General features: G+C 43.8%; 1 protein-coding gene across 1 annotated transcript in view; it reads right to left on the minus strand.

The window, feature by feature from the left end:
* Positions 1–551: 551 nt before the first annotated feature.
* Positions 552–25140, minus strand: part of WDR59 (WD repeat domain 59) — an 80263-nt gene continuing 55674 nt past the window's right edge. The window contains exons 19-26 of the mRNA XM_019535616.1: positions 13974–14107; positions 12394–12475; positions 10173–10285; positions 8311–8458; positions 8145–8217; positions 4818–4944; positions 3966–4108; positions 552–2370 (exon numbers count right to left, since the gene is read on the minus strand). Of these exons, the coding sequence (XP_019391161.1) occupies positions 2135–2370; positions 3966–4108; positions 4818–4944; positions 8145–8217; positions 8311–8458; positions 10173–10285; positions 12394–12475; positions 13974–14107 (1056 nt within the window). The 3' untranslated portion in view covers positions 552–2134. The remainder of the gene's footprint in view (positions 2371–3965; positions 4109–4817; positions 4945–8144; positions 8218–8310; positions 8459–10172; positions 10286–12393; positions 12476–13973; positions 14108–25140) is intronic.

Genomic DNA, 25140 nt, shown 5'->3' on the forward strand with positions numbered 1-25140 from the left:
AAGTACTTCGCAATATTTCAGATTTTTTAGAAGCTTGGCTACCCAAACCTACAATCTGCTAAGTGCGTATCTTCACATGCAACAGTGGGACAGAGGCTGTACCCATAGCTGGTAAGTCTTATTCCTCAGTTAGAAGCAATACAGGTTGATACAGCGCACAGAAAAATCCCAAGTGGAAATGCTGGCAAACTAAGTGGCAGCTTCCAAATACTTTTCGTCTGAGTAGTGGTTCTCAACCTTTTTAGTCTCAAGGCACCCTTTAATAGACTCAAGGCACATCTTGGAAAAAGCCAACTCTTAAGTTTTCACTCATTTTTTTCATTACAGAAAAATAATAGAACAATTATTTGGTTGCAAAAACTCAGACCACAACAGCTCAGAATCTCTGGGTTTTATCTTGTGAATCATGTTTTCACACTTAACATCAGTAACTATATGGCACCCTTGAAAATCAGCACTCTGGTTGAGAATCACTGCCTTTGAGAGTGTCCCAACATCACAATTCCAAGCAAAGGGGAGAGAGAAAAGGAAAATGAAAACAGTTTTTCCAGTCAAGTTAAAAAAATAATTTTATTACTTGGATACATGATCAGTTTACTCACAGGATTTCAATGCCTGATTTAGGATGAGGCATTTCAGAAGGTAAGAAACATATTCATGTACAGAGATGGACTCAAAGGGAAGTATTCCTGTGATGTCACCAAGGTTAGAGCCAATTCCAGGTAGGACAAGACTGACAATTATTTGCTTAGGGTCAAAGGTTGAGACAAGCAGCTTGGACTCTCAGTCTAACCTAACAGATGTTCAGGCTGCATGCCTGATTTACATTCACAGTTGCCTAAATATAAGTAGCATCTGCATAAGTGAACAGATGTACACATGGTCCCTTGGAAAGGAAACTGGTAATTGCAAATTAATCTTCACATATGAACTTCTGTGAAAAAGGAAATGTATCACCTCTGCAAATCCCAGCATTCCATCTCACAGGCAGACTTTCTTGCCATCTTCCTGAAATTGCTGCCACACTATTTAGTAAGCTCCAACACACAAGTTCACAAACCTTCTCCAGAAATGAGTCTTGAATTATACATTGAGCCCTGATAAAGGTACAAGAGAGACAGCTAACAGGTCTCTCATGGACCTTCATCCCTGTTTTTCATGTACAGGGAGTGAAGAAGCTTTATGAAGTGCCTACACACACTTCCAAACACATATTCACATAGCAGATCTCAGACTGGAAGAGGCAGAACCCATCACTCCACAGGGACTGAGCTAATCCAAGGCCCAGGCATACAGAGCCCTTGCCTGCCACTAAGATGTCTTTCTGACAAGGCAGGGATAGGTGACTTAAAGTGCATCTTTCCACCCAATAGGAACAAAATGGAACCCCCCCAAGAGTAATAACGCTAAACTTGCTAGAAGGGAACAACTTAGTGACCTTGGCCATGTGTCTGGGATTTTTATACCAACTATGGATAATGATCTGCTGAATAAGAAGCTCTTTAGGAAACAGTCTTTAAAAAAGGTAGTTTTTTCCTTTTGCATGACAAACAGAACTATTAGGTCAATAAATGGCAGATGAGAACAAAAGTTATTAACATTTTCCTCCAACTCCTTGGTACTGAAGTGTCTTAGCATGGAAGTCCACCGACCATTTGCTCTTCCAGTAGAGACAGATTTGAAACCCCATTGTGCCTGTGAACTATTCTGACTTCTAAGAAACAGGAATTTGTTTTTTTGTCCAACTTGGTCTCTTGCTAGGAAGCATCTAGAAAAATTCAGAACAAATTTGACCCTGCCAGCTGAGACAGGTGTTCTGCAAAAGAAATTAAGGATGCTCCTTTGGCCAATGGAAACTAACCACAACTCATCCTTCTGTAGCAGAGCATATTTTTTCTGGTACAGCATCCATTGCCAGCAATGAATACAGGAAGTATGGTCATCTCAGCTCACACAATCTGGGCAGCTGCTGGAAGACTGGAAGCACTTATTTATATCACTGCAATGCATAACCAGAAAAATCCCACTTCAGCTCTACTGAGCATTCTTGCCAGATGCTGTGAAAAGGAACTCAGCTTAGGACTGAAGTACTGAACCAAGTTCCACTGATTTTCTCTGCCCTTGCCAGGTGTTTTCAGAATGTACTTTCGAGCAGGCAGTGGCACCCACAGCCAGTGGGACACACCTCCTGGGTGCGAAACCATTCCATCATGTGACTGGTGTGTCCTCCATGTCCACAGGTCAAGCAGAAATTGGAGGAGCCTCGCACTGCCACATGGCAGATAGCACACTGGAAAGTGAAGCCCTTGCAGATGGCACACTGGGTGCCCCGCACTTCACTGCGGCAGTGACTGCAGTACACCCCAAACTCTGGCAACAGGAGAAAAGGAGAAGAAAGAAAAGGAGAGTAACAGTTAGCATAAAAGTTCTCAACTCTCTGTCTATTCCAAGGGTAGGAACAAGGAGTGCCTCCTTTTTTTCCCCCTCCAAAGCCCTATTCATTGGTCTTGGACCTGACCTGGAAAAAATGCCCCTCAGAGTAAAGGGAGACAGGGTTTTTACAAGGTACTTTTCCTTCCTTTGCTTTTCTGCAGAGGTTATCCACACGGGAAATAATCAATGTTAATTAGGACAAGACATCAACGCACTAGGAACTGGCTTGAGCCCCACAAACTCCATTAACAGAAGTTATCTTAACAGCTGCTAAGGAAGTAGAGCGTTTCAGCAATTATGAAGCTGGGACAAACTGAGACACTGTAAAGATGAGAGATTCCCTTTGGCATCCTCTGTCCCACAGTTCTAAAGTACAACTAAGAAAGAACAAATGGGATGTGTCTGTTTCTTGCTGCGGAGTTGGCTAAACACACACAGATTACAAAAAGCTAATGCTCAGCATGTGAGTGTGGCCCACCAGCAGCCAAACAGGGCAAGGTGCTGGCTTTTATTCCAGTTCCCTCCCTTGGAGGAGATTCCAGCACATTTCAGGTTGCTCTTATCCTCCAGCCCAAGATCAAGGTAAGGGGGCAAGATGAACCTCCTTACAGCAGCTGCTCATTTTTCTGGAATCACTTCAGCCCAGAAATCCAGTACATCTTTTCCACAAGCCTAATGAGAAGAAACTGCAAATGCAGTCTTTTCTAGGCAATACTACTAGGCACAAATCTAGGGAGAATGATCTGTTCATACCATGGCTGGTTGGGTTACCTCTGCTGCTAGATTCAAGGTTTTCGTGATTCTCTCCACTACACCTTCCAGGAACCTTTTTCAGTCCACAGTCAAAGATAACTATCACCCCATATTTATTCTCTGATTTACAGGTATGGAGGAATATCTTTCTAAACAATCAATTGGACATTGCTATGTAGCAGTAAAGCATTTCCAGAGAGGAAGGCTTCTCCATCCTATCTACAATGCTACTGAGCCAAGATCCAAATATCCCACCTCCATCCCAAACAGCTGAATGCTCAATACCATTTGATGCCAATGCCAACTTTCATCAGGCTTTAATGGATATATATCTTAGATCAGTGGTGCTCAGCCTTGTGGCCCAATTGGTTGGATAAGTGGTACGGCATGGGTTTGATACATGGGGTCAGTGTGTAGGTGCTATCTGGCATGCCAGTCCAAACCCACACACCAGGTCCAGCCAGAGTGGCCTTGCGTATCGACTCCACTGTCAACTGGTGATTTAGTTTGCACACCCAAATCTTCTGGCCTGTGGGACTCTCCATGGGCCCAAAAATCTGGCAGCAAGGGCATGGCAATTAATGTTAGTACTGCTCCCCCACCACCTAAATTTTGGACCCAGGGGGAGACTCAAAGGCTGGATGACATAGCCTTGTGTGCTGTAGACTGAGCAGCACTGTTTCAGATCATCAGGCCTGTTGAATATTCACCCCCCATATCCTTGAGGTAGAATAAAAACACTAAAGCAACAGCAGAAAGATGCAACAATACACACTCACCAATTCCCTTGTGAGGGTCTGGGGGACAAGAGACAAATTTTAGAACTTCAGCTCGCTTTTCTCGCAGACCCCAGCGATAAAGGATTTCTCCATAGCATTTCTTGAAGTCATCAAACTGCTGAGCGTTGGCAGGGTCCAGGAGCCTGGAGGAAACAATCAAAATGGTAAGGTGCTTGATTTGCTTATTTTCAGGGGCTGTGGCTGCAATTCTTACCCCAGGTCCATGTCAGCGGCTAGGCCAGTGGTTCTCAACCTTTTTATTAGCCTCAAGGTACCCCTCAGAAAATGCCAAGGCTTAGCTTTCACTCTTTCTTGACTACAGAAAAAAAAAGACCCATTCTTCTGTTGCAAAGAACTAAGAAAGACTACAACAGGTCAGAATGTTTTTGACACTATGGATTCCTATGTGAAAACTCTGGGTTTAATTTTGTGAATCATGCGTAGGTGTTGCTAATATTGCACTGCATCCTGCGACATTCTTAAAAGGATCTCATGGACTGAGAATCACTGGATTAGGCAGGGAGTTCTGAGAAAATTAAAGGAGTAACAGATTATTCTGGCTTCCTGGACAGAACTGTATGTATTTTAGCAACAATGTAGAGGTAAGACTAGGTGAGCTGCCTCCATTTTTTGGGGGTCTGACTGTAGCTGACTTGCAGTCAGTTACAGCAGAATTTGTTTGGAGCATTACACTTTTACAAGACACTAACTGAATGAAAATTGTTTGGAATAAAGGAGTGGGAGCTTTCCTTTAGAACAGCAGAGACTTCCAGCTGATTCTCTGATAAACTTCCTAGGTAAGATACTAAGCTCCAAACACCAGCTACTGAAATGGAAGATGCCATGCATTACCTTTTGTTTTTTTCATGTTGATCTTTCTCACGCTCTCGATGGTCAGTGTATGATAAGTTTCCGAAGCGGAAGTCTTCAGGGGAAGACTCACACCAGGGAGTGGATGAATGCTCTGACTCTTTGCTTGCTGTAAAAGTCAAAAGCAGGTTAGTTTGCTCAGGGGGGTGTGACAATAATGAGCTGTAAGCAAAGCTGTGCCATGTTTGCAAGGCAGGGAGCAGAGATTCAAAAGTCCAGAAGAAATATTCACAATTCCCTCCATTACAAACCCTACCACAGATCAGGAAGCTAAGAGACTAACACTTAATTTGTCCTCAGCCACCTAAAAGCTTTCACTGAGCAACCAACAAGATATTATGCAACAGTTTGGTGGGGGAGCAGCCCATATAGTATAAAAAAATCTGGATTCAAAGGGCTATATTTTGCCTTAATTTCATTTAAGTTATTGAGAACATTGCATAGGAAGTGTGTACAGCTGTGTGTTTATTCACATCAGTGGGCCAGGATTCTATTCCCAAGGGGTTGGGAGCAGGGAGGATTTCTTTTTTCCATACTAGCCAGCTAATGATGCTGGTGTGAAAAAAAGACCTCAAGGAAAAATCTTTAAGGCTGATCCCAGATAGGTACATGATCTGGAAGTACAGAAATAAGATAGCATTGATTAGGGCTGTGCAAAATGGCTATGTTTCATTTTGGTTTCAGATCTGGCTGTTTCGGAGGGACAGTGATTCCTTTTGGTGTTTTGGACCACATTTCCATTTCAATTCGGCCGTAGCTGCCTGGAGTTTCAACGCTGTTTTGGTGCTGATTTGGAGATTCGGATCAGCTGGACAGAGGTAGGCACAGCTGGGCAGCTGCAAGTTCTCCTGTGGCTCCTCTGACTGTGCCTGCCTCTCCCGGGGGCGGTGGTGGAGAGCCATGGGAGAAACTCCCATGGCTGCCCTGCCCGGACCCAACCCCTGCCCGGCCACAGCCTCCCAGCACTTAAAAAAACCCCAAAACCCCCCCATACTCACTAGCTGTAGCAGCGGTGATCAGGGCCTCCAAGGGCTCGTGGAAGAGTCCCCCTGTGCAACGCGGGGCAGCAGGGATCACCCCCCTCCTCCCTCCTGCCTGGCACCCATATGGCAGCTGCCACATGATGCGGGTGCAGTGTGGCTCAGCAGGCTGCTGCTGCCTGAGAGCTGGGGCTGTCACGGCTGAGTTGTGCCAGGCTCTGGCTGACTGCTAGAGTTGCCCCACCTCCCAGATAGTGTGCAGCGTCCTGCTGAGCTGCACTGCACCTGTGCGATGAGACAGCTGCCACATGGGTGTCAAAGAGGGGGGGAGCGATCCCTGCTGCCCTGCGCTGGGGTTGGGGATGGGAGGGTAGCCATGGGGGTCTCCTATGGTTCCCCCCATCCGGGGAGAGGCAGGCACAGCCAGAGAAGCCACAGGAGAACCTGCAGCCGCCCAGCTGTGCCTGCCTCTCCCCAGTCTATCCAAATCTTTTCTGAATTGATTCAGAGGCTTCGGATTCGATTCAGACCTTTTAATGGGTCTCCTGATTCAATCTGGGTGCCAAATCTCCTCTGAATCGAATCGACGACCAAAGCTTCACACAGTCCTAACATTGGTAACTTCTGCATGTAAATATTAGTTCCAAATCCTTGTCTCTGCTCCCTTCTTCATTCCATAAATACCCACAAACAGCACTTAGTGGTTACAGTTTTGTTACCTTTAGGGCCCAATATTGTGTCAAACCAGATACATTAGGCTTGGGACAAGCATTACACAGACAAGTTTAAGTAATCAGAAACTGGTTTAAGCCTGTAACAGAACAGATGTTCAGGGCGTATAAACCAGTTTGAAAATGGCTGAAACCAGTTCGAGATAAACCTGGTTGAACGTATCAGACTTAACTGATTTGGCTCAAACTGGTTTATGCAGTGTCGGTCCAAGACCACTTGCTGGTTTAAGATAAACCAGACACCCCCAGCATCCCAGCATGCTCTCTGGTCAGGGTGGGGCTCTCTGCTCCACAGCAGAGCTGGCCCCTCCCCCCTGCTCCCAGGCTGCAGCTCCGGTAAAGACTGCAGGAAGAACAGGGTCTGCCTGGCATACCCCTGCCCTCCTCTTCCCGCTGCTCCTGTCTCCCCCACTCCCATCTCCCACAGTATGGACCCCAGCCCCATGGCCACTAGGCACCTGGTATGCTAGCTAATGCTTACGTGCTAGTGTTTCTGTGCATGTCTCTTCAATTTCACTGGGACAGGCAGACAGCACAGTGACCGCCACTTAGGGCTATTTGGACCTAATCAACAGGTCAGCAGGTAAGTTGCTTAAGAAGTGTTCTAAGTAATGAAGAGAGCCTATTGTTTTGCTGATGAGGTGATAATCACTGTTATAAGTCCCCTGTGGGCTTGCTCACCTGTCAGTCTGCTGCAGACAGTATAAAGAAGCAGGGAGCGGGAGACTGAAAAGCTCCATATCATCAACAGATCTCCCCTTGCCTCAGAGTGCTAGCAGGGCGTTGGGGGCTGGCAACACTCCCACCCCTTGAGCAGCCAGTGGGGAAAAGCCTGAAAAATCTGGCACTCAAGTTTGATTCTGGGAGCATGAAGACCTGCCACTCTGGCTTGTGAGAAGTCTCTCAAATATAGTGCAAGTGGCTGTAACAAGACTGAAAAGCATTATGCTGTTGTAGAAAGTACCTTTATGACACCTAGTATTTATATTACCAGTATTTATGCCACCAGTGTTCCAATCTTTCAAACTTCTATCATTCAAGCTCAGCCAAAGGAAGAAGAGAAAGCCGAGAGAACAAAAAGAATACTTTGCGAAAGCCCCTTCAGCAAATAGCTGAAATGTTCTAACTGGTAAAGACTATGTGCTATAATGCATGGAACAAATGGCCTCAGACAGTACAAATGGTACAGTTCACCTCACTCAGAGAGGTGACAAGGCAGTGGCACCCAGTCTGCCCTAGCCAGGAGAGAAAAAAATACAATAAATCACCAACCTGCACTTATACTATCTTAGGCACAAATCCCTTAGGATATCTGGAGAGATGTGAAATGTATTTGTAGTCAAGTCCATAAGAGCTTTAGAGGGCTTTGGGAAAGGTTTACTTTATCAGACAAAGCAGGCAACCTTGATTTTTCACCCGAAATTTAGACATATGACTTCTGTCTGCACCAAACAGTCACTAATAAAGGTCCATCACACAACCCTTTCTCCACAGAGAGAGACAGACATCCAAAATGTCAGCTATCTTTGGCTCTGAGTTGACTGCTATCCCATGGTCTGACACTAAACCTTACAAGTAACTACTCGAGCTCTCCATACCTATGTTCCAGCCTCCAGTGCCAAGTCCAGGATCTGACATGCTGGAACAGGAGCCTGAGGAGGTAAAGCTGGGCTGTCGAATAGAAAAGAGAAGTCATATCATGTACATCACAAGGATATTCAATACTTTAAAGAAAAGCAATCAGAAAGGAATGGCTGTCCGTACATATCGGCTGTGGGAGACCATGTTGCAAGAGCGCTGAGGGAAGGGTGCACATGAATTTGGACATCCCTGCAGTCTGGACTGGGCCTCAAACACACTGCACAGCATAGCCAATGTCTGCACATCATGGAGCTGAGAGTAATGAGCCAGCCTGTAAGGATGAGAGGCAGCAGGGTTAAATGGCAAAAAATTTACAGCAGTTCAGGACCTGGGAAGCCCTCTAGAACCAACTTTAAGACCTCCTGGATGAACAAACTTTAGCATATATTGTTACTATGATGTGTAGGTGGTCTGGGGGGTTCCTTTTCATGGCAATTTTATTGTAACTTTTTTATAAATAAAAGGAGCTGCCAGTTTGTTGACATGCAACTGTGGCCTACTTCCCAGGAGACAGGTTTTTTTGTCTGCTTGTCTAATCCTCTATACTGTTGGAAAGTTGCAGAGGAAACATATAGGCATTCACTGGTCCCAGGATCATATCTGCATCATCTCCAAAGAGAAGTTACACAGAAGCAAAGTGAAGTTGGAACAAATATAGAGACATTAGACTTCCTGGTCTATCATTAAAAAAAAATTGTGAAGTCACTTAAAAGCTTCCAAATTCCATAGACCTAGATCCTTTCCTAGGTTTGTGAGGCAGGGACTCCTGGAGTCTGAATGGATACCTGAAATAAAAGTTTTATTTCTAAAGTGATTTTGTTTGTAGGGAAGTTTGGAGTGGATGGGAGGAAAGCTACCCCTTCTCTCCCCACAGACTTACCTGATGGGCAGTGTGGGGAGAGGGGTAGATCTTGGGTTCCTTTTAAATTCCAAAGGTGATCTCTGACTTAAAAAGGTTGGAAACCACTGATCTAACTGGTATCTACAGGCATTACTGTGGTTTAAACAGCAAGAAGTTTTCCCAGCCAACAGAGAAGCAGCATCAACAAAGCGTTCTCCACCTTCCTGCTAAAGAAAAGTGGTAGAGCAGCAGGCCTCTTATTAGGGATGAGGAAGAATTCCAAGTTAAGGTGTATAAGGGTCTTCACCCTTTCTTTCCCTTCCCTTCATTGCCTAGGCCCAGGCAATGAGTTCTGGATTGCAAAAGCCACCCAAAAAGGCACTGCTGTAAAGATGGTACTGGTTTAAGAATGATACAGGAATAGACAGTGCCCCGTTCTGACACCTGCCTCCCACCAAGAAAGATCAAGGGCAGATACCAAGAGTTCAAGTAGCAAACTCTGCAAAACACATTATACAATTCTAAGCTTTGGAAGAGGTTACAAATCAGCTCCCAGCCCTCTGCCTGAAAAAATTTTGATCATCATCAGGTTCATGTTGTAAAAGGTAGCATAGTGAATCGGGCCATGAATGGAGGGGACCAAAAGAAAAATTTATGGATAACAGTAGACAGCACTGACTTGGAGCAGCACTTAATTTGATTTTGAATTCATTCTGCAACAAAACCAAGGTACTCAGATGGGAAGGTAATGAGGGAAGCAGCAAAACAGTTATTACTGTATTATGTCATCTCAGTGCCAATGAATAGAGAGTTCTTGCTGCACCCATATCTTGAACCATACAACCTTATCACAGCAGCAGAAGCTACCCTTAACTCAACCAAGGGGCAAGTGGAAACTTGGCAAGAACCCAGTAGCTGCCTCCTAATTGCAGTAAGTAGATTTAAAGTTTCTCTTCTTTGTATTAAAGGTATATCTCAGTACTGAGATGAAGCCATGGGGTCATAAATCTCCTTTTTTAAAGCCACTGGAATTCTCAAAAGGCTCCTCATATCTAAGCCTGAAACAACATAGTGCTTCTTACAGCTACAAAAGGCAGTGCCTTCAGACACTACCCTTTCTTTGTTTTGCATTTCAGAAACCTACAGAGACTCCAGCAGCTGACGTCCAAATGGATGTTGGGCCCAGGGCATCTCCAAATCTGGGTCAGGTTTTGGCCCAAGACGAAGATCGGTGGCTACTGTAGCCAGAGACCAAACCTATGAGAGAAGAAACTGATCAAAATACAGTTAGAAACAAAAATAATCCAGTGCTGATGGCTCTGAACCCATGCTGCCTGTTTCCTTAACAGGTACAACAGATTTACTAAAGATAGGAAAAGGTTAAGCCATTATGGCTTGGGACTTGCATCTCACAGCAACAGATTAGTCAGACATATCACCCAACCGATTGCATCTTGGCTGAAAGAAAGCAGGGCTAACCATTGTGGAAGGAGTCCCATGCTCTTCCCAGCACACAGTTACCAGTGTAGAAACTGCCAAACTGGGTTAGACTTGGAGTCCATCTAGTTCAGCGATGTCCAGCTGACGGCCCATGGGCTGCACAGGGCCCATGAGGGATTAATTCATGGTCCCTGGCTCGCATCAAGCCACCGCTCCCCTCAATTCTTCCAGCTGCAGTAGCAGAGGGAGTCTCTGGGTTCCCTGTCCCTCCTCCAGCTTCTGCTTTCTGGCCCTATACTAGGGGAGGTGAGGCATGGCGCAGTGCAGTTCATGGTGTTGGGGTGCCCACCTGGTGTGATGCAGCAGGTAGCCCGTGGCTAGAGAAAAGAGGGTGAGGATTAGACCCCTGTGCAGCAAATTGGATGACCCTACTGATGCTCTGTTATAATGAAAAAACAAGAGCTGTCGAATAATATTTCACACTGATCACTTGAGATATGATTTGTATAAAAATGTAATATCTTGTGGAACATGCTGCCACCACATGTCCCAGGTCCAAATGCTTAACCTGTTTCACAATAGGATCTTTCATTTTTATGGACAGAAAACATCCACTAAAACATAGAATATGAACTTTCCTACTTAACAGCTTACTGGCACATTATAGCAAAGCAGTTAAGTGTCCTGTTATGGCACCAGAAGACATGGGTATGAAGTCTCATTTCTGGACTCATACCAAGTAGTGCCCCGATGGTAAATGGATAGCTCATTGTTAAGACTAGGGAGTCAAAAGCAGCCGCATGTGATGCTATCCATGTTCTTGCCTTGTGAATTGTAGGCTGTAGAAACTGGGCATGCTTTTTAACCACACCATACATATGGGCCTTAAGGCTCAGTAAGACGTTGGACTCAGTGGCTTAATTTAGAGCTTTTTGACTTATAAGCAGTTGGGGAGAGGGGGCTAACTGTATCCTCTCAAATTTCTCCCAGTCCTTTCTGTCTTTTTTTCCCCAATAACAATTGTTCTTGGTTTAGGTTAAACTGACAGCTACATTTTCTGCTTTATCTTTTTGAGATGGAGTGATAAGAACATAACATAGTATTCAAAGCAAGTGGGAATTGCTGACAAGGAAAGGGATTAGGAAGTCTGGTTTTGGAAGGAAAGTGAGATCTAAAAACAAAGACAACTGCTGATGGGAAAAGAGAATGCTCAATACACAAAGAAAAAGAAAGGCAGGAAAATGAAAAGCAACTCACTTTAAAGCTGGAAGCCTGGAAAAGGAAGAGAAATAAGGAAAGACAGGAAAAGGAAGAAAAATAAAGAAAGACAGGCCTAAGCTGAGACGCAGAGACAATGAGAGGAAAATGAGAAAGTAGGACAATTCCTGTATTGTTATACAGCAGGTTTCATATGGAGAAGGGGAATTCCTGTTAATCTGTGCTCCACTCCTGTAATGCTGCAATACAGGGTGGAGTGGATAGGTTTAGACGTTGGAGAACATTATGGGAAAATAGCATAAACATAGACAAGATATGATAAAATCCTTCCAGTTAGCTTTTCGTTTGACATGCTGTTTAATCCTTCTTACATTTAATGTGAATCAGGAAATGTTTATGCTAGTGTGCATACATTAAAAGAACACGGGTCTTCTCAGAACTTAACATTTCTGTTTTCATATAGTTTTGTGACAAACTATGACACGTACGGCACTGCTTGATCCTTCGACTCTTCTCCTGCTCTCAACACAACTCTCTCCCCACCCCCCTCTATGCCCAGGACACAGAAATGACTTGTTATGCCAGTTATTTTGTTAATGGTGGTTCTCATCTGGGATGATGCTAAAAATCAGAAGAGTTATGGAAGGATGCCTTGAGTCTGAAAAAGGTTGAGAACTACTGCCCTAGACAAAGGGCAAACACAATACCTGTACAAGATCCCTACGTCCAATTGCTAGGGCTGAGGCTGCATTCTTCTGGCAGGTCTCCTGAATGTTATTCACATTCAGTCTGAAAAGGAAGAAGAGAGAGTTCAGCTCTTATCAACATGGTACATACAATGCCAGGGCTGGCTAGTGCTCACAATCTGGACAGAATTTCCTAGTTTCACTGCAAAGTCAGATTGATCAGCACATTCCCCTTCTGTCATTATAATGTCACCAGTATGTCAACACGCTAAGATTTGATGCTGATCAGTTAAATGATTTTACCATTCAGTTTCCTGAGCAGCTTCTCTAAAGTTTGGTAATCAACTATAGAGTTGGGGGGTGGGGGGAGCATCTCCAAAGCAGTAAAGCTGTTGCTAAGCAGCACAGAAGCAGGCTGGCGTTCAATGTGTTCCTGGGCAAGAGGCCATGTGACTATGACTAGGCTCTCTGCATCACTGAGGGGTTATTGAAAAGGTATGAAGATACTTGAAGAACATTAGGCTGCTTCCCTACTCACTGAAGCAGTTAACAGCTCTCTTACATGTCCAAGAGTTTCTATCTACTGTGCTATTCCTGTTGAGGAGTACTAGGAAGAAAGACAGCCAAGATATCACAAGTGAACAAGCAAATGGAACAGAAAACAGGTCACCTAGGTAAGCCTCACAGAAGAAAATTCTTGCAGGTCTTTTAAAGAAAATCTGCAGAGGAGAAAGAAAAGTAGGCCTATTCCATTTTTTTTAGGTTCTTTATGATGGCTAAGAAGGAAAAGATAAGATTTGTGGTTTTCCAGACAGAGACACATTAAAATCAATCAATCAATCAATCAGACATTAGACATAACTTGTCTAGACTGAAAAACTATGTATGAATAAAAGGCAGTGTAATGACAGTATTACCAGAGGCAAGGAAGTGAAAGCTGAGCAACAAGTTTTATCCATTTATTTACTTTTGTACTTCAATGACTAATTAACACTTTGGGGAAATACCATGCTTGCTAAAAATTTAACTCCTTCACCTTTTTGGTTAAAGTGAGAATGCTCATGGACAATGGACATGGACAACAATGTACGGTCTTCAACAAAATCAGGCAGCCCTGAGATTTCTGATGTCAACAAATACACACAAGCCAAAAACAACTCTTCAGAGCTTTCATGAGTCTGCATACTTGTTGAGATTTCTGGATCTGTTTCTTCATCATAAAGAAGCTAAAAGGATGCTGTGAAAATTGTCCATACTGATTATTTTTATTTCAAATGATGAAATTCTGTAGTGGCCACATACAAAGTCTTCAGCAATTATGGTTAGAACTGGTATTTAGACCTAGCTGGCAAAATAATTCACGCTTATTTGTTTGATGACATTTCACTTCCAGAAATTTGCAGAAAGCAAGTAAACACTCCTGGACAGACAGGAATACCACAGGAATATACAAGGTAGAAGTAAAGAAGGGAGGATGAGGTGCTCAGAACCTTAAATAGAACCAGATGAAGACTGATTTCAAAACTGCAGAATGCAGTAGTCACAATGAGGGCTACCTGATTTTATGATTAGATGTACAGATTTTTAGCCTGCCTACTCACATGTATAGCTCTCCTAGCGATTTATGCACAGGAAGCAGACAAGAGATGTCCTGGATGATGACTTTCCCAGCAGCTTTGATGGGTCGGTTGTTGGCATCTGTCCCTTCTCGTTTACTTTTCCATCTCCTTGATTTCTGCAGATAGATGGTAACATGTCACTGGGGAGGAAGACAGGAGCTACACTGGGATAAGGAATGATGTATTAGCTTCAGGAATAAACACAAGCAGCACCCAAGCCTGCCTTTCAGAAGGCTCTGTGTTCCCCAAAAATTTTAATCATATGCCCAGGAGAACAATGACCTCCATCTGTAGGAAGTAAATAGCAAGTCAAGGCAGCAAGCTCAAGGTCAAACTCACCTAGAAGGGAATCTGCAAGCATCTGGTGTCTAGAAAGCCAGTAGAACCCACAGAAGGTTTGGCAGAAGGACCATTCATTTCTTTGTAATGGGTATGGGTCCAGTCCAAGGAACCCTCTGCACAAAGGACCACCATTGGCTTTAGTAGGAACCCTGGTTGTGGGAGGAGGTCCCCATTTGCTACTATTTGCTACAGACTGGAGTGCCAGAGAGTCTGACATGTCCATACTTTCTCTTTCGGCCAGGTCTGCATTGCTTTGGACATTACAGGCAAAACAGAGCTCCAAAGGCCTCAACAGTGGTTTTAGCAGGAATATGAAGAAGGCATTTCAGATGTTTTTGAAGACGTTTAAGGTGAGGTTTTCAAAAAGCACCTCGGATCACAAGACCTACTAACTGTCAGCAAGACTTGTGTTGAAAAATCCCACTTCTAGTTTGTTTGCTTGTATCTTTGTTGCATTATGGTCAGATGTGCTGAGCCTTTATGTCAATGGCCATAAGCACTGGGCTCTTCTGGTAATCTGTCTAACCTGGACCCAATTCCACTCAGTCACATATGTGCAAATCTCAGTCCACCAGGGCAGAACTTAGGATGTTAAATAGCTTTCTTTACACCTAAAAATATACATTTTAATTTCTAACTCTGAACAGGATTATGTTGTCAGGGATGGGCCAGCATCTACTCAGACAGAGAAGCCTCCCCCTCATTCTGGGAGTTCCTTCACAGTTGCTCTCTGAGACTAATCAACACACACAAGATGGGCCAAGCCCTGCTCTCATTGGAGTCAACAGAAAACTCACACAACTTCATTGGGAGCAGGCTTGGATCTTTCTTGAGGATATCTAGATAAGTATCAACATTATTTGTTAACATGTATGGAGAGGGGAGACAGAGAAGGTGGTATGCACTACAGCATGCTACTAAAAGTAAACTGGCAAGCAGTTTTTGAAAAACCTGCAGGCTTCCCCACTCTGTTCTCCCCACCAATACTGTCAGTGGTACTGTCAAGTCTTTCCATGTGTGTTATAAAACGAACAGAAGTTTGTACCCAGCTTTAAAGAAGTGGAGCCATAATCTCAGCAGGTATGACACCAATGATTTCAGTGGGGAATGCCAACAGAGCTTTTGACCTGTGAAAAAGGGCCGTGCCAAGCTTTGGTCCCCGATCAGATTTGGCAGAGATTCAGTGGCCAAATCTCCAAATCCAAATCTAATCAGGAGACCCTTTAATTTCTCCGAATCAGATGGGAACCCTCCAAATCGATTCGGACATAGACACAGCTTTAAATGTTTTTTCTACCTATCTCGAGGTACCAGGTGCAGCTCGTGAGTGGTGCGATGCTGGGGCGGGTGGAGCGTCCCACAGGAGCGCGGGGGCTCCCAGCACGCTCGGCAGTAGGCCCAGAAGTGGACCAGAAGCACTTCTGGTTCACTTCCAGGTTTGCTAGGGAGTGCGCTGGGGCCCCTCCCCACACTCCCCCAGCTCAGTGACTGATACCTCCTGGGTCGGGGGGGCACCTGGGGTCCCCTCGTGGCTGATCACTGAGCTGGGAGGGATGCGGGGGGGACCCATGCACACTCCCTGGTGAACCCAGAAGTGGACTGGAAGTACTTCTGGTCCACTTCTGGGTTCGCCATGAGCACGTAGGCTCCCCCCAGCTCCTGTGGGACGCTCCATCTACCCCAGCATCACAGTGTTCATGAGCCACACCTGGTACCTCAAGGTATGTGGGGAAAACAAACAAACAAACAAAAAAACACAAAGCTGTGTCTATGGCCGAATTGTTGATTCTCCAAATCAACATTGAATCTTCAGATTCGACTGAATCGAATTGGGGACAGTGATCTGAACCAGAGAATCGAATCACTGTCCCCAATTCAGGCCGAATCCAAATCTAATACGGCCTGTTTTGCACACCCCTACTGTGAAATACTACGCAAAGTAACATACCCTCTACTGGCTAACATAGGACAGGATTTGGTCTCATCTGCACTCAAACAGATGGAGAGTATTCCCAGGTTCCCTTAAAATATACACACTACCACTCTCTTACAGAGGGCAGATTTGAACTCTTGCTTTTTTTTTTGTTAGGGCTAAATCAGACAGCCTCCTGACAGGCATTTGAAGACTCAGAACATGGACACGACACATTTTCCACAAAATATATCAGGCATTTATTTCTGATGATGATGATGATGGTGACAATGGAAAGTGAAGTTCCACGAATGAACTGCTTGCACCACCAGGCATTAATATGTCACCAAATTAAATAAAGAAGAAATGAACTATTCTAGAGCCCTTAAGAACTTGAACTCACAAATAAAGTCTTCTCACTTTCCCTGCACTAGTGCTCTCTACCTAACAGCATAATTGGGACCAGAATTCTTCACTGCCACAGCTGCACTCAGTAAGACTCAGTGACCTGGTAGTTAGAAAAAGCACCACTTGCTATAGGGCAGTTCTTATTACAGCTACTTCTTATGAAGCCCATCCCAGTGGAGAACCACATAGTCACATGTTCATGGTATGGACCAGTGGTTATCAACCTCATTAGGCTCAAGGCACCCCTTGGAAAATGCCAGCTCTTAAGTTTTCATTTTTTTTTTTTTTTAATCCAAAAAACAGAACAATTCTTCTGTTGCAAAGAACTCAAGATGACCACAACAGGTCAGAACTTCTAACACTATGGATTCCTATTTGAAATCTGTGGGGTTTATCTTGTGAATCATGTTTGTATGCTTAACTATGTTAACATTGCATGGTACCTTGCAGCAGCCTTGAAAAGATCTTAAGGCACCCCAGGGTGCCACAGCACCCTGGGTGAGAATCACCAGTATAGACAAAAGGGAGTCTCATTGGTTTGCCTTAGTTAGCCAATTTCAGTAAGTGCCTGGAAAGAAAGTTAATGATGCAAGGAGGAGGAGGAGATGTCAGCTTTGGCGCGGAAGCACAGAAGCAAGGGTATTGGGGTCTTAGAAGGTGCTGGTCTACACTGGTCCTAACATTTTCTAGCAAATTGCTGGAAACTTGGCTGGGCCAAGTTTGAGTGTGTTTAGTGAAGATCTTTTTCACCCTGGATAGATTCCCACATTTAGATCTGTTGTTTCATATGGATTTGAAAAACAAAAAGGGCATACGAGATTCTACTCTCCTTTTGCTCAAACTAATTTCCAGGGAGAATCTTTAAGACTCTACTCAGGTCCATAGCACTAGGAAGGAATAGAGCATATGCTTTTCTGGTGGAGAATGGCAAGGGGGCACTCTTGCATAGACTGATTCAACCCTTGGTGTACAACAGACTTGTCAATGGTGCCTCAGATATGAAGAGGCAGGGAATGTAAGAAATTAAGCTAAAACCTGGGAATAATCCCAGACTAGACCAGCTTCATTCAAGCTGAAGGTGGAAAATTTAGGTCTCTCAACGTCCTGCCATTTCTAGCTCTGTTTTTTCCAATCTAAACCAGTAGAAACTGCCTCTACCCAGCTGCTTGAAGGAGCCTGATAAGAGAGCCAGGAGACAAAGAAAATAGCCTCACTGAAAGCAAATTGAGGCTTAACACCTTATTTGGGCATCAGAACAGAAACAAGATTATTTATGACAGTCACAGGGTAGAAAGTGGCAGCAAGGAATAGCACCAAATAATGACTAAAACAGTCAACCTGCACCTATACCATCAAGCTCAAGGGTGTAATTTGTTGCAATCTGAGGTGATAATGATGGCAGTAAATGGGTTATATGTAGAAACAGACAGCCCAAGAATAATCCACCGACTGCTTTGCAGCAACCACCTCTATCAGTGCATAATCAATAGAGCAGGATACAAAACACCACATGCTCAGCCTAGTCAGAATGGGTCCTCACAACAGCTGAACGTACATCCTGTCAATAGATAAGCTTTTTAGGTGGCAACATGATCTTCACAAAACCTTTTTCATAGGGTTGTGGGAGAGATTTGGGGATTTAGGATTTAAATCATTTGTAATGGAGCTGAGGGGTACAAAACCAGGAATGCAGACTTAAACAACAAGGAGTAAGTTGCACTTGATTTTGGTGGGACTTCATTTAAAAATGAAAATTTAACTTTAGGTCTAAGTTACTTCTAATGAAGTTAACACTGGGGAATAGGATGTTAGCTGATGTGTTCTTTCTTGCTATAAAGGAAGAACTGCAGCGATTAACTCCCATTACACATGTATACAACAAACCTGACCTGACAATGCAGCAAGGAGCTTTTAAACAAGTTTCTCTTAAACAACCAACTCCCCCCCCAACAAAAAAAAGAAACCCCCAAAAACAAAAACCCCAAACCCCTACTTGCTATTTAAAATGTTTCCCACAGGCACCAGTACCAGCTGCTTCCAAGGAAGGAGCAAGGAATCCCACATGGGCAATTATGGAATAACTTGCTTATTGGAAAACCTCATAGCTCCTGTCAATTAGTAGCAGCTCATGTCATGAGCCTGAGGGTTTCTAAGCAAACTCCTCACTAGTTTAATTACCTAAATAAGCATTTAAGTCTTCTTTGACTCTTACAAAGCTTTTGGTCCTAGACTTCCCCCAAAATACTTTAGGTACCTAACTCACAGATTGATGGGAGTTTAGCACACAATACCTTTGTGTATCTGGGCCTTGGTCTCGATATCTAGTATTGAGAATGCTAATTACACAGTGCATAAAATTACACCTTTGATTTGGTCTTCCCATTGGTTCACTCTGCTCGACCAGGTGTTTTCCTGTTCCTTATTATGATCTTGAAACTCAAGTGTGTTTACCCCTTGCAGCAGCAAGGCACTGACAGTCCTCCTCCCTCTGCTTTACCTGTTGCAGGCTAGGGTGGCTTTTGCTATCTCTGGGCAATATGCCTTGTACTTGTGTGACAGGGTTGTTTGTTGTTTAAGGAGTTTTAGGAATAGGTTAGACAAGGACTTGCATGAGATGGTTTAGATTGGGATGTTCCTGCCTCAAACAGGGGGTTGGACTGGATGACCTCCAGAGGGTCCTTCTAGCCCTACTTTTTTATGATTCTATGAAGAGAAACAAGTAGCAGTACCCTATTTACCCTCCCCCCCGCCCAACTTAGGTTTTGTAACTTTCTCAGGCCCCTTCATTATTCTCCCTTTAAATCTGGACAGTTCCATGTTTTCTGCTTCTTTTTACATGGAATTCCCCCCCCGCTATATATATTTAGCTGTCAGTATCCCAAATCCTTCTATCTGTGCTGTATTTCCTTGAGGCAGACTGACCAGAACTGAACAGCATGTTCCAGTTGAGAATACTGATTTATTTAATGCCTTTATGGCATTTACTATATTATTTTCCAACTCCTTCATATTCAGATTGCTGCATACTGAGAAGCATTTCCACAAAGTTGTCCATAGTGATGCACTGTTATTTAATAAGGCTTACTGTTTTGTACTTCCCAGGGTAAACCCTAGTGCCTTTTTAAAGATATTGCTGGAGTGCACTCTACTTAATTAAAATCAGGGGCTAGCATAGATAAGGAAACAGGATGTTAAGAAGTCCTCTGGCTTTGTACTGAAATGTTACAGAAGACTGCTATGCATTATCTCTGCCTCATACGGGACTAAAGAGGAGGTAATATTGTGGCAGTGACAAATTTGGGCTGACACCCGATATCACAACAACCAGGTGAAGAAAGGTAAAATTTAGGAGATGTGGGTTGGATGAAGAGAAGTTTGCTGAAGTAAGTTTTGCAGGAACTGATGGCAGCGGCAAGTGTGGTTTGATACCAGACAAGATGCAGCATGGTAAACTCAGAGCTGTGCAAAAACTGCAAAACAGGGAGGAAGACTCAGCATACAGCCTTGGTGTATGGTATGTGTTACTTGCTGTAATGCAGTCCTTTGCAGCACATGAAAAAAACCACCAGTTGATTTTAATGAGAGAGAAGACTTCCTCTAGGATCATTTTCAATTTAAAATGAACTGTTCTTCCAGTTTACAGATAATTCTGTACAGTCCAAGTGCTTTGCTACTTTAAATTAGTCTGGTCTCGCTTTTCTCTTTTTAATCTCCATGCTTCACAATAACATACCTATGGCTGTACACTGACTCTCTCATTGGACTGAGTGCCCTGGGATTTGAATGTCCTTCATACAGGTCACCTTCCAAGCTGCATTGCTGCTCCTTTGCCTGCTCCTTGGCCAGTGAAAACACACAGCCTCACTGGCCAGTCCTTGGAATGAACTACAGTAACTGCACAGACATACAACAGGAGACCCCAGGAAAAAGTGTTATTCATACCCAACATGAAAGAAGGTGCATAGGTATTACTTCAAACTCCTCAACTGTGTAGATTGATCAATCAATTAAAAACTTCTCTACCCTGTCCTTAGCCTTCCTAATTGCTTCCTCTACTCTGTGGAAGTTACCCTATTCTATGATGTCCTTAGTCTTAGCCCTCACCCAACCCCCTTTTCTTAATCAATAGGCCAGGTGGGATAAAGTCATGCTTATACTCTGGAGACCTACAATTTGAATATATGCAACTTTAGTGTGGGGTCCTGTCCCTTGCATGGAACTTTTAGGTACAGTGCAGAGTGCATCTCCCCCATCTCTGATCTACTCTACCCTTCCTGGCACTAGTTTAAAAAAAAAAAAAAGTCTGTTACTCTGGTTACTCAAAGTCAGGCAAGTGGTGCGTTATTCTTGGGCCTTTGGGCAGAAGACAGGGTTAAGTTAAGGAGAACATTAGCACAGCACACAGTACCGGGAAGTCGTTAATCGCTTGTATAGACCAACGTCGCCGGGCAGAGCGAGGAGACATCTGCGTGTGAAAACGTTATACCCAGGAGAAGGAAAGACAGACACCGAGAAAATTAAAAGAAAAAGAAAAAGAATAAATAACTAAAATGAAAGAGTGCCCTGAAAAGGATGGAGCAAGGGATATTGCTCCTCATAATTTGTTCCCCAATGGGACTTACCAGAGAATAATTTCCCCACTCCCCATCCCCACTCCCTCCATACATAACCTTATTAAAATCAGCCATTTGAAGTTAGCATGAGTTACTGCAGGGTGCCCTTCATTAGCCCCTGTGGAGGACCTTAGCATTCATAAGCATTAATTAAATTAAGCTTCCCATGTACAGTAGAGAAGTATTATAAAAACAGGCACAAAAATGAAGCAACTTGCCCAAAGTTACAGAGAGTCAGTGGCAAAGCTGAGGATAGAACCAAGGTTTCCCAAACCCTAGTCCCATGCTCTCATCAGTTTTCCTTTCTTGGTGCCTGAAGCAAGGTTCTGAGCCCTAGATTAATCATGTGGCATTTATTTTAACTAATATCTGCCATGGCATCCACAACGCTGAGCCAGATCTTGGGAGGCCTAAGTAAAGCACAACCATGGACGCTGAGGGGGAGACTTTCCTATGTGCAATGCCCCAGTGATCCACCGGTCCATGCAGACAGAATGAGAAGGCTATTGGGAAGGTGGCCCACAGGATTTTCCAGAACAAAAAGGGGCGATGAATCCATTGCTGTAGAAAGCCCATGAAGTTCTTCCCCTGTTTGTACCATACCAAAGATGTGCACTGTTGAGTAGTAGTGCTGCTACTGGCCATCAGCCTCATTCTTTGCAGCACATTTCCAGTGAGGGAATCCAATGGCATGCCCTCCACTCAGCTGGTCAGTGTTGAACAATTGTCCTGTTTCCCAGGCCTCCTTCAGGTTTGTAGCATCTTGCAGTAAAAGCTTCAGTGATGTCAACTTGATACAACTGTTTATTGCATTTTTATATTAAGATCCCAAATATTAGGGTATCATGAACAGGCTCAAAAGGTTATTTTACTTTCAGTCAAACAAGTGATCCAATTAAATGAATTGCAACTGAATGTTTTGAGAAAAAAAATGAAGAACTGAAATTGTATGTTATCTGCTGTATGTGCTAAACTATTCAGTCCCCCTTGGAGACTACCAAATTCCCCAGCTTCTCAGTGTGGTCTTTCTTGGGCTCAGCAGGGCTGGTTTGTGGAAGGGAAATAATTAGGAGTGCTGGGAGGAAACAGAGGAAAGGAATGGCTAGTGTATTAGAAGTTTGTTGAAAGTGACCTGCATGAGGCTCTGCCATAACCTTTTAAGTGGGATGGTGGGGGGCCTATTTAATGCTGAAGTGGAAGAGAGGTCCCCATACCAGTCCAGAAAGCCCAGGCCTACCTCAGATACAACTGCTGCAGGTTCTAAGAGGTGGTGCAGCTGGAATGCAATAAGATTTATTTCCCCTCTACAGCTATAATTTGGCCTTCCTTTCTGCATTCAAGTTAGATCAGTGCCAAGTTCACTGACTTGTGCCATTTCATTCAAAACAAAACCATGAAAAAGTGTTTAACAGCTTGTGTCCAGTAGCCTTAAAAGGTAAACTGAATACTTTCCAAATGCATACGTAAAGCATAGGGTTTTTTTGAAGCAAAAAAAATCATAGATTTGGACTCAACAGAATCACTTTAAGTTCTTCAAACACTCTTTCAGCATGTTTGCATAGCACTCAGGTGCCTTAGTCAGGACAAGGCATCCATCATGGTGGGTGCTATCATGACAAGAAACAAACAACAGAAAGACAGAACACTGACTTTCCTCTGACAAGATTATTTCTGGGACCCTCCTGGCTAATGGGACTACCATTAGATACACAGCCTTCTTATTCTTGACCGTTATTCTCTAAAGCAGGGTTGTCCAACTGGTGGCCCTTGGACTCCCCCCACTGCTCTTCTGCTCCTGCCAAAGTTTCCAGGCTTCCTCTCCCTTCTCTTCCTCCAGCTTGCGCTTCACACCCCTGCCCTGCAGCACGGCATGGTAGTGTGGGAGAAAGAGGGGCCACATACCAGCTGTAGTGCCTGCCTCTCAGAAACTGGACAGCCCTGCTCTAGAAAGTCATATGTATAGGGGTAAATTTGGATTGGAGGGGTGTGTACATTAGTGCTCAGAACACATTTCCTTTTTTGAATTTCTAAAGGAGACCTCAGAAAAAAAATCAGAGTGAGCGATTCCAGGAAACCCAGGAGTGACTAGAAATAGTGGTCACAAGCTGGCAGAGGGTAAATTGAGATTAGACATCAGGAGGTGCTACTTCACTGTCAGGGCGGCTAGGATTTGGAACCAACTTCCAAGCAAAGGCTCCTACCCTGGAGGTCTTTAAGAGGAGGCTAGATGTACACCTTGCTGGGGTTGTTTAACCCCAGTACTTTTTCCTGCCAGGGCAGGGGGTCGGACTTGATGATCTGCTCAGGTCCCTTCCGACCCTACCAGCCATGAAACTATGAAACAGTGGTTCAGCTCCTCTTACAGTAACACTAGAAAAGCTATATCTGACCTGAAGTGAACAGATTTCTTTGTTTGCAATCTGGTAGTGAGTGCTGTGGTGGAGGCTGAAGAACAGATGAGTTTAAAAACACCTGGCTGATCTTTGGTAACACTCAGTTTTGGGCTTAAGTTTGACATATTTGTTCTCTACCAGAAGTGGATTTTATGACTGCATTAATTCAGAAAAATAAAGCTCCAGAACCAGGGGCTGACAGTATTCAAATTTTAAACTTTAAAATCTTGGAAATTAAATGACAAAAACATTAGTATTAATATAACATAAAGGAAGTCAGATCAGACTCTTAGAAGTCAGAAAACCTCTCACTATGCCACTGCTTCCTGGAGGTACAGATAGTTTGTACTCTTTCAGCTGCAAAAACTTTGTGTTATTTGGATGGCAGGACCTCAACTTGCTATACTTTAGAGTAGAGTAACCAGACAAGAGAAGCCTCCAGGCTTAGATAAAGGAATAACGGAGTCCAAAAGACATGGTCCCATACACATGCTTTGTTCTGTAGAGTCTGACCCCCCAACAAAATCTTGTCACCACTGATACATGCACTATGGGAGGCAAGTCAAATGAAACTGTACTAAGATGCTTACATGAATATTTTTAGACATGCCTGTCATCTTAAAGAGTTGTGTATCAGGGACAAGCACACTGCAGAGGACAGAAGTTGTTCTTTAAATAAACTCTCTTATGAAGACTGAATAGGCTGTAACACTAATATTGGGCAGCAACATTTTAGAGGTCATCAAAAGGAAATTTGGATGGAGTAAGAACAAAGACAACAACTCTGTAAGACAGTCTGTTGGGGTCTATATTCAGGAATAGCTCAAGATGCAAGGAGAAATGACAGGTTTTATCAAGGCTCAGCATGTCTGACAAATCTGCTGACTGCCTTGTACCAGCTGAGCAGGAGACAGGACTGATGGGCTAGTTACTGACATTCCCTTGATAAGGAAAAAATTGTTTAAAAACAAAAACCAAAACCAAAACCAAAACCAAACAGACCCCAAAAAACCCACACACCATTACTGATAACATCAGTTCCTCTGTAACTGCCCTGCAAGGACTCGGAGTTCAGGAGTCTAATTCCCCATACCAATGCTGAGGAAATCTCAGGCTCTTATGCAACATACAAGAATGAGCTCTCGGCCCTGCTTTAGAAGGCTGGGAAGTCATCCGCTGCTGGAACCAAAACACCAGAGCTGAACCCAGGCTTTGGATAGTTTACAATGAAATCCTGGAATTTTAAAGGCATTTGACAATGAGCCAGCACAGTTCTGAGCAGGTCAGTTCATCTTTAAAAAAGGCTGTAAGATAGGTTACATGTATAGTATACACAAGAAACCCCTGTGTACTCCACCAAAACACTGTTTTGGAACTATATGCAGCCTTAGTCAATCATAGTTATTTCTTTCAGCTTCCAGTAGAGCAATATACAAAGAAGATTGATTTGCTTTCCCTGCCCACTCTTAACTCACCCAAGA

Source organism: Crocodylus porosus, unplaced genomic scaffold, assembly GCF_001723895.1.
Source record: "Crocodylus porosus isolate Cpor-Errol unplaced genomic scaffold, CroPor_comp1, whole genome shotgun sequence".
NCBI lineage: Eukaryota > Metazoa > Chordata > Crocodylia > Crocodylidae > Crocodylus > Crocodylus porosus.